Source organism: Kryptolebias marmoratus, linkage group LG15, assembly GCF_001649575.2.
Source record: "Kryptolebias marmoratus isolate JLee-2015 linkage group LG15, ASM164957v2, whole genome shotgun sequence".
Lineage (NCBI taxonomy): Eukaryota > Metazoa > Chordata > Actinopteri > Cyprinodontiformes > Rivulidae > Kryptolebias > Kryptolebias marmoratus.
In genome coordinates this window covers 28,383,176-28,393,702 of record NC_051444.1, presented here as the reverse complement: position 1 = coordinate 28,393,702, position 10,527 = coordinate 28,383,176, and the positions used below count along the sequence as shown (strand labels likewise).

The 10,527-nt window shown below is 39.0% G+C and overlaps 1 protein-coding gene across 3 annotated transcripts in view; it reads right to left on the bottom strand.

Moving 5' to 3' along the window:
* Positions 1-1,435: 1,435 nt before the first annotated feature.
* Positions 1,436-10,527, bottom strand: part of pacsin3 (protein kinase C and casein kinase substrate in neurons 3) — a 70,867-nt gene continuing 61,775 nt past the window's right edge. For all 3 annotated transcript variants that reach the window (XM_017426772.3, XM_017426771.3, XM_037979709.1), the window contains 3 exons: positions 10,257-10,399; positions 6,206-6,375; positions 1,436-3,249 (listed from right to left, as the gene is read on the bottom strand). In XM_017426772.3, coding sequence (XP_017282261.1) covers positions 3,134-3,249; positions 6,206-6,375; positions 10,257-10,399 — 429 coding nt within the window. In that variant the 3' untranslated portion in view covers positions 1,436-3,133. The remainder of the gene's footprint in view (positions 3,250-6,205; positions 6,376-10,256; positions 10,400-10,527) is intronic.

The window sequence follows — 10,527 nt, the reverse complement described above, 5'->3', positions numbered from 1 at the left end:
GCTGTATCCATCTCTTTATTTACAAATTAGATTTTAAAAGTTTGCAACCAGCATGTGTTTACACCATTAGACTGGAAAACTTTTTTCCTCCCCCAGGTGTCGCTGTGATCACAGTTAAAGAAATATCCAACTTTGTTCACTAAATGCCAACTCATCATGAAGATGTGTGACATTACACCATTCTGTCAATAAATAGGACAAATGTTAAAATAAAGCAGCAACAACTTCTGAAACTAAATAAAACAAACACAGATCGGTTTCAGTCATTAGGATTCACCATCAGGAGGAGACCTTAAAAAAACATTTAAACTCAAGTCTCATCTCACCTAATAAAACTTCAGTGCAGATGAGCAAAGTGGAGCCATCTTTATCTGTGGTGAGTCTCAAAGTCCAAAACTATCTGCCTTTTGTATAAAACACGATATTTCTGAGGCTGTTCAAGCTGAAATCCCAGTTATTACCTCCACCAAGGGGGTTGTTTTCAGTAGCGTCTGTCTGTCTGTCTGTGAGATTTCTCAAAGTTATGAACGGATTTTCATGAAATGTCAAACAAGGGATTAAGCTGTGCAGTTTGACATCCATGTTATACAGCTGCAGGGTTGGAGCACGGGCTGATCTGTGAACCTGACTTTTGTCCAGATCACCGCCAACGTTGAATCACTTCTTCCATGTGCCATGTTTGACGTTTCCTGAACATTTCACGAAAATCTGTTCATTACATATTAAGTAATCTTGTCCACAGACAGACAGACGCTACTGAAAACACAACCTCCTTGGTGAAGGTTATGAGGCTTAGAGCAGAATGACTAAATCTGCCAGCAGCAGATGTGTTTAAAACTTAGTAACTCAGCAGGGAGCAGAAAAATGGATTTTCTACATTATAAAGAAAATAAAGTTAATCTTTTTTTCCTGGGATATCAGTTGATTCACAGCTTTAAGCACATTAAAGAGCGTTTGTTGCCATTTACACCAGCGCTGCTGCAGCTCCCCTCCTGAACTGCAGGTGTCGCTGAAGACAAAACAGAACAGCTAAATGGCAGGAAGTGAAGCCAGAAGAAACACTGTCCGCTGTAAGAAATGAAGAGGAAGGAATCTGTTCTTTGTGCACAAACACAGATACATTTTCTTGTCATTTTTTATAAAGCAGATGCCTGAGTGTGGAAACAAACCTGCTGCTGATTTTTAATCAGTGAACAGACCGGATTGTGGCGGAACAAAGATGTAATCGATTTCTAGATTTAATCCCAAAATGGAACAAATTAGTTAATCTTCACGTCTCTACTTTAGATACACAAAGAACCCTACAGCAAAAGGTTTTGATGTTAAACTTTTCTTTTAGAACAATATAGATAAATCAAATGTTTTTCAGTTTTTTTTCTTCAAAAATTGTGCCTTTGATTTACTTGTACCGACAAGAGGACAAAATCAAGTCTGAAATGTTCCACCTGCAAGAAGCTCTTTATTTTTGTTTCCCATTTGATGTACACGTTACATTATAGGGACAAAAAAAGGAAAAATCAAGGAGCGTGCTTTACTTTCTCAAATATTATTTAAACATCTACGCAGGTTAGCTGTAACAACAGATCAGCAGGACGGGGGGGGGGGGGCCTCCCTCACAAACAAACCACAACCTAAACATGAAAAACCCACAAACCCAAAGACAGACAAAAGACTGAAACTGTTTCTTGGCAGCAGAGGTGCGTTTGTTGTGTTCACAGCCAAATATATTTTTTCTGTGTTCTGATTATATGATCCAAAACCAGCAGTCTGCAGGTCTGTTATCGCTTCAGTCAGTCCTGTTCAATTTAAGCATTTTTAACTTAGGACAAAGATTTTTTTTTTTAAAATAACACCACTAAAACTGTAAAAATGCTAATTAAAAAAAAGCAGTAACAGGTTTACCTGTCCATGTTGATGGTTAGTTTTTATAAACAAACAGCTACTGTATTTAAAAAATAATGGGAAGAAAGAGTCACTAAAAAAGTGCAAAAAAAAAAGTTTTTTTTTGTAATCTACTGGGAGGAAATAAAGTCAATCGTGATCTAGTTTATGTCCAGATGACTGAAGAACAACGGTTTGTGCTGGAGGGTGAAGCAGCAAATATCCAGAATCAGCAAAAGTTATTTATCTGCCAGAAATCAGAGCCAAGATGCAACTCCTCAGTCTGACAGGAAGGTGGCGCCGCACATCTCTCAGAGTCAGAGTTTAATCCTTCAGACAGAAGGCGGCACCAAACATATCCACATCAGAATTTCTTCAGAGACGGGAAGCTTTGAACAGTAACAGGATGCAGTTCCTCAGTCAAGCAGAAGGGCGGCGCTGCACATCTCTGGCATCATTATTTAAGGCACTGTCAGCTAAAAGTCCAGCCGCAGAGCAGCCTGCAGTTCCACTCATGGCCACCAGGGGCAGGATCTAAAGTACACAAGCCGGCTTAACAGTTTGGAAAACAAGCATTGTTGGTATCTTAGAGAAAATTAAATTTGAATAAAAAACTTCTCAAATATATTTCTATGATTCTGCCATTAGCTGGTTAGCTTAGCATAAATACAGGAATTGGGGCCGACACTAGGTCTATGCTAGCTACTAGTATTAGCTGATTTTTAATTTTTTTTTTTTAATCTAACTTGGCAAGACGCTACGGTAAACTATTAAAAAAAAAAAATCCAGGTTGTGCGATGGCTCTAAGTGACTTCAGCTAATCATAATTAGCCGTGGCCATTCCATTTCCAACACGTCTTATTTTAAAAGTGGGATTTTCTGACTCTTTTGAGGTACAAACATGGGCAGAAACCCCAAATTCAGAGTTCATTGAAATGTTTCTTCAAAAATCAGAAAGTGATGCAGATGTCCTTGTTCTTTTTTGAACTGCAGCTGAACCTGTGTCCTGAAAGCTGGTTTAGTCCTCCTGTAAAGTTCAGCCTTCCACCATAAGGATTGTTCTTTGGCTGAAGAGTTGCTCACACAGAAAAACAAAGAAAAAAAAAAAAAAACAGAAAAAAAAAACTTTACAGTTGGTAACCAGAAATGGTCCGGTTCCTTTAGAGGATGTGTTCATGTCAGTAAAGACGGATTCTGATTGGTTCTGGCCGGCTGTGTTCAGCCTCATCATTGGCTGCTGGTGGCGGCGGCATCAGGAGGCGTTGAGCTGGACGTAGTTGGCAGGATAAAGGCCGATCTGACCGTTTCTCAGCTGTCCTTTACACCAGCCCTGCTCGTCCTCCTCCCCCAGCTTCAGCAGCTCGTCACCTGAAGGACAAGACATCAAATCTGTTCATCTGTCCCACAACTCAAACACATGATATTCACTCTGTCCTCCAACTAAAAACAAGTCGGCACAAGTTCAAACTCATCTTCCCACATTACACCCCTCATCAGGATGGTTTTACAGGTTCTGTCTGAGCTCCTTAACAGCTGAACTTTACATCGTTTCAGATTTTATCCCCACCCGCCAACATTTGCATCACCCGAGGTCCTCAGACAAGAACCTGCTCGTCTTTGTCCAAATTTAATACCAACATTCATTTAAAACATGGAGCTTTAAAGGTTTTTGTGTATATTTTTTTACATTTCTCAGTTAATATGAGGGCTGAGATGAGGGTGTATTTTTAGTGCCATTTGTCTGCTTGTTATCACACTGAATTTCAGACATCTTGAGCCGTTCCTACTCTTCATATTTAAGGTTTAACTCCTGCATCTTGATGCATCTCATCGTTTTCTTGTCAGCTACAGAGGAGGGATCAGAGCATCGAAGTCCAGAAGCAAAGGTGATCAGAGCTGAACCCAACGCTCCAATTCTGACTCCATAATACAAGGATTAGTGTTTGAAAGTACACACCAATACTGCGGTTATTGTAGTATACAGCCTGTTATTGGTCAATATGAACAAGCAGAAGAGAAGATCAGCTGCATTTATGACTAAATATATCAGCTTTTCTGTGAAAAAGGGGGTTTGATGGACAGATGGAAAAAAAGCAAAGGAAGAAACCATTTAAATTAGTTTTGATCTGGATATTTTCTTTAAAACTTTAACAAAATACAGGCTTTAGGAGTCAGAATTGACTGAAACATGTCAGCTCTCCTACACTTTGCTGAGCAACTACAGAGTTTGTTCTTTATCGACATAAAACAACAAGAACCCAAAGATTCATGGAGGACAAAACTATCAGAAACTAGTCTGTAATTCAGCTGGATGATAATAAAAACAAAAATCTAAAATCTCTCATTATACTTTGTCAACTTTAGGTGTATTAGAGTTTATTAGCTGTCAGGATTGATTAAACTTAACTGGATTTTTAATTTGCCATAACCAACATAACATTCAGAACATTTCTAGTGTTTCACAATCAGGTGTTTGAATTTAGGGGGAATCAGCCTAAAGTGCCTTTCAATGACAAACCCAGAATCTATAAAGAGCCGTTCAACAATTAAATGCAGGAAATGCTAAAAGCTAGGATTATATGTATTTATTTTCTAAATGACTCCAAATGTTTATAATAAGTTGCAGAAGTTAGAACAAGCTGAAAATATGTCAGAAGTTTCTTGTAAACATCTTGTTATTTTTTCCACTCAGTTCATGCCCAACTGGGATTACAGTACCGCAAAAAAAGAAAAAACTTTGGGGGAACTTTTGGGAAGACAAACATTTCACTGAGCTGGGGTTTTGTGAACCTTGTCAAGAAAAATTGTTTTTATCAGGATGGTACCATTTATCAATGATGATCAAGATGATTTTAGTTGACTGAAGTCCAACTGTGCGAAACCACAGGCCTGATTTAACAGGTTAAAGGTTAAAGGTCATGACAGGTCAATTAGAAAAAGACTAAATAAGTATGGCATGTTTGGAAGGGTTGCAGGAGAAAACAAAGAACATGGCAGCACAACTCTGATTTACTAAGCTTCACCTGAATGAAGCACAAGACCTCTGGAACAGATGAGACCAAAGTAGAGATGTTTACCCACAATGCACAGCAGCTAACTTAGCATATCAGCACAAACACCTCATACCAGCTGTCAGCACGGTGGTGGAGGGCTGATGGTTTGGGCTCCTTGCAGTCATTGAGTCGATTATGAACTCCTCTGAGGCCGTCTGTCTGACAGCTGAAGACTGGACCAAACTGGGTCATTGAACAGGACAATGATCCCAAACACAGCAGCTAATCTACAACAGAACGGCTCAAAAAGACAAGAATCAAGGTGCTGCAGCAGTCAAGGTAAAGTGCAGAACCTCAGCTTGATGGGACAAATGACTTCTTTAAATTGTCGCTTCAGTTCATTGAGATTTGCAGAGTGAGCCAAAATGAAAAGTCCAACAGAAAACCAACACTGAGAGTTATTGCTGCTAAAGGAGGTTTTACAAGCTGTTAAATTATGGGGTGGACTTAGTTTTTCCATTCTGGCTTCATGGTTGTTTAATAAATAATGTCACGGTGGGATCTGATGTGTTTTTCTACACTTGAGGTTAGATTTGAATTATTTCAGAATCTGGGGGAAAAAAAAATCAGTTTTATTATGCGATATGTAAAACCCCAGAACAGACAGCGGGTGAACTGTGTTTTTCCCATGACTGTATACGCAGTAAATCTGTGCAGGAAAGGGCTGATAACTCTGCTGTAGAGCAGAAGACAACAGACTTCACCAGATGAGAACCTCTGAGTCGGTTCTTGAGGAATCTGCCTTTGGCCTGGCTTCGCTTTTCCAAACCAAGGTCTGTCCCTTCAAGGTCCGTTAACCCGCTGCTCCACTGACCCTTCGTGACGCCTGAAGGCAGCGGAGGACGAACCAAAGCTCCAGTGGGAACTGTGTCAGGTTAATGCAGCGAAACACGAAACCAGGACAACTGATTTAAAGTCTGGTATCAACGTCCCCTCACTCACAGAAGCTACAGTGTCTCTGTAATCCCTTTGTATTTCAGTCTGACTTCGTTCAACAGTGAGTTTTTAACGTGTGTGTAAAGGCATCACAGGTAAAAAAAAAGAACTTTGATTGTTGGAGCTGAAAAAAATAAATGTTTAGACTGCCGCTTGTTTCATTCTTATAAAAAGTGGTAAAAAAAAAAACAAGAAATCTGTTGCAAAAGATTGGTGTCAGGCTGAAGCTTCACTTTCACAAGTAAAAATGATTTTAAAACGTGTAGTTTGGTGAAAAATAATTGATCACAGTGTGATGCCTCCCTGATGTAAAAAGCACGAATGTGGGTTAATACCTGCTTTGAAGCTGAGCTCGTCCGACTCCTGACCCGTGTAATCGTAGAGTGCTCTCACCGGCACCCCCTCAACCTGCTCCTCCTTGTCCTCCGCCTCCCCCACGCCGTTCACCGCCAGCGCCTTCTTGGGACTCTCCTCGTCTGACCAGTCTGATGAATAATCCTTTACCCTGAGCGAGACACAAAAACAAACCGATCAAATTCTCCCGAGTGCATTAAAGGTCAGGAGGATTTTCACAGGTTTCCAGAAGAATCTCCGGCAGGTAATTAAAACTAAATAAATGAATAAGAAGAAAAATAACTTTCCTAAATAATTTCAATACTTGACTGGGTTCAAATTTGACTTTATAACCTGACCTGTGGACTATGATTGGACATTACAGATTTAATATACAGGATAGGTTTTAATTTTAATCTTTTATGCATTTGTCCCACTGTGATTTGTTTACATTCTGATATAATTTGTTGTTTAAATCATTCAACAGACTGGTTTGATAAGGACTGCTGAAATAGATTCCCAGACAACAAACATTTTTCCATTTTCCACTTAATTTACAAGCTGTGTTCAATTTTGTGGCCCAACTAGTTTTAAAGGTGCTCTTTGCAAAATATTAAATCAAAGATTAAAAGAAGGTTTTACCTGAACTATATCAAATGGTGCAGTTTGAAAGTGTTTACTCCAGGAGAGTTGCAGATATATTGTTGTGAAATACTGAAGTGTGGGTCCACACTCAATGTAAACAAACCACTTGGCTGAATCCGTCTGATGCTTCTCTGCAAATTTTAGTCAACAAATTTGAGCTTAAATGTGTACCATGACTTCAAAATTGTCAGACTTCTCTGTGCCAAACAGCTCTTCCATGGACGTCGCCGTTGTTGACCTACTTTCAGTCACTTCGGCTGTTTCCATTAGTAAACACACACAGTTGTTGGCAACTGTTCACAAATTTTGTTTACAATTTTTAATTTAAGGACACATTAACAAATGATATGAGAAAAATAATAAGTAGATGTGGTTTCTTTATTATTTTTTGACTGGTCTTTCTGACATTGTATTGAGCATCTTTAATCAGGCCCACCTGTAAACTCATTTCTGTCACTGGTTTGAAGCTCTTCAGCAGATTTTTGTTTCAGATTGCCCACATGTTCTCTGAGGTGTTGTAAAAAAAAATCTACTGGAGGCTCTGTAGCTATGCCTCATATCATTTGGCAGCTGGAAAACAGACTGAAAAGACTAAAAGATTAAAGCTACCCACAGTTTTAAGGTTTAGTGACTTCTTGCCCCTCTTTCATGTTTGCTTTAACACCATTCTTTTTAGCAACCCTGCAAAGTCTGAGCTAAAACAAATGATTTAGGTGGGGTTCTGTGGAAAGGTTATGAACAATTAGTGTCTTATCTGTTGTAGATAACTCTGAGTGTCTGCAGTTTAGAGAAAGAGTTTCATTCTGACGAGCTAATCTCCAAAATTTCACAACAGTTTATGCAAACACTATTTTATAAACCTGTACACTGTGGTTGATTTCACATTATTTCAGCAATAATATTAAGTTATTCCAGGCTGCACAGAAAGTGCTACAGCTGACTGCTACTGTGGCTATTTGTGTTGAAAAATATCTATAAAAATGCAGTTAAATGATAGATTGGTGTAAAGGTTTCTAAAACAGCATTTATATAGAGCCCTGAAGTTTTAGAGAGTGGAGCTGTTTTAAGATGGCAGCAATCCACTTTGGTCCCGGGTCTGCTCAGACTAGCCGTTAGCTCATCAGTTTGGTCAGAATTAAACCATTTCTCCAAACTTCAATCATTCAATTAACCATCCATAACAGGTAAGATATTAGTTGTTCATAACCTTTCTACAGAACCTCACTTTAAAATGTCTGAAGTCATTTAAAAAAAACAGATTTCACCTTTTACTCTGACTTAATGTGAAAAACTTTGCACAAAATTCAGTTTAAACATTAAAAATGTTTAAACTTACTTTTTTATGCCAATCATTATGTCAATCTTTGATGTCTCATCAACAGAAAAAGTTATTTGGGAGGTATATAAACAGGCCATTTCCAGACATTAGGAGCAGAAAAAGGGGAGAAACTTTACAGATGGAAAAACAGACTTTATCCTAAAAGACCTTTTAAGTACTTTCCGCAGCTCCTTCCAAAATATTTAAAAAATGGCTGCAAAACAATGATTTAACTTTCAGTTCTTAAACTGTGCAGAGTAACATTTCAGCACTCAGAGATCTGATGAATGGTTTCTTACATTCCCTGTCAATTTGCTCCTCTCTGGCTGATTCACTTCATTCATCGGTTTCCTGCAGGAAGATCCTCAGACGGTCCTGTGTTTACATCATCACCCGCTCAGAGCCAACATGATGGGATTAAATCAGAAGAAAGCGCGGCTGACTACAGCTGCCAGAGTTATTTAAAGACACCAGTAAGAAGATAAACCAGCAGATTTAAAAGCATACCAAGCAGCTACTGTTTGCAAACGTCCTCCTCAACTCCTGCACTGAGAACATTCAGGCTGGGAATAATCACAGATTAAAGCAATAATTACAACATCTAAAAAAAGTCTCTTTTCTTTCCTCTGAGGGAAGAAGAAACTGTTCAGATAACCCTGTTAGAAGCTGCTTTATCTTTTTTTTTTTAATGAAAGATCTTTTTCTGCTGATGGAGGGAATCTTTAAATAAATTCATTTAAACAAAAACTCTGAACTCAACATGTTTTATCATCTTCACATTAACATATCATTGACTGGTGTCAAAAATACAAAATTATTCTATTTTAGATAATAAAAAAAAAAACACCAACACAATACTTGTTCTGCAAAAAATCTAACTTCTAGCTACTTATAGTAGTTCTAGTAAGATGATAAATTCATTTTAAAAATCCCTTTTTATGTTTTCTGAATTAAAAATCCTAATAAAGATATTTCAATCCTATTTATATTTTGCTTCTAAGGAGTTAAATTAATGAACAGTTCTCCAGGCTTTCTGAAGGTCTTTCAATGTTCTTTGGACTTTGGTTGTTTTTTCTCTGTGAGTGTTTCATTGATAAGCAACTTAACCCCGACCTATGAATCGATCAGACATAACTCCTTAACTTATGGGACAAATTGTGTCGATACAAGACAGACAACTTAGCAAAGAGTCCTGAGACCCATTGTTAGCAGCATCTGGTCACAAAGACAGAATTTCTCCCCATTTCTGTAGCCGAATCCAAGAAAAATACCAAAGATAAAACAGTTTGACAGGCAGAAAATAGGACTCCTGAGGATCCTGAGGAGGGCCAGGCTTGTTTTGTAATTTGTTGTTTAATTGTAAAACACAAAGAGGAGCAGTCAATGATTTGGAGGAAACTTGCAGTAAATCTAGTGCTACGTCAGGCTGCTCCACAAAGTCAAGTTTCCCTCCTATTAATCTACTTAATAATTTCAAGGAGGCTGATCTGAAAACAAACACTCAGATTTGATCATTTCCAAAATGTGAACATGTTCATCCTCAGACACATCAGGCTCTCACAGCCTGAGTGAAGACAGCTTTTATTAGAGCGTTCTGTTCAAGATATAAACCCCACAGGGAGGAATACAAGATTACAACACAAGTAACTACGAGCTGCGTCCATTTCTGTTTCTGACACACACACACAGGATGCTCAAAGAGACATAATTGCAGTCGTGTGTTTAGTCTGGACTGAACAGCCCACAGATACATGCTGTTTTACAGACACTACAACCACAGCTCACTGACATGTTGTGTATCTGTTCACAGGACCCAGGAGCTCTTTAAAGTAAAGTGGAAAACTCTATAAACCTACTGAAGTCTCACTTTGCCTCGTTATCCAAATAAAACCCAGATGGGATCTAAGATACTTTCATTAGCAGTCGGTCAGAAAGCTGTTTAAAGCTGTACTTTTAAAGATGGAACTTGTGTCTTTTTTAATAATAATTTAAATCACAGTCATTCGGCAGACAATGAGTGGATATTTCCACAGAGCTGAGCGAGTTTACAACCAGAACAAAGAAGGCGCTGAAGCCAAACGTCCTCCTACCTGCTGGTTTCCATGGTGATGGGACTGGGCGGGACGTCGCCGCCTCCTGATGAGACGATGTTAGTGAGGGTGACCACGTTCTCCTCAGAGTCTCCTCCTCGCTCCTTCCTGCTGATGGAGCGACTCGCCTCCGGAGACCACTCCTGCACACACACACACACACGTAGGACACTGCGTTGACTTCCATGTTTCTGTAGCGCAGTGTTTCTCAACCTTTTTTGGGCCAGCGCCCCCCTATCCATTATCAATGCCTCTTACCGCCCCCCCTCCC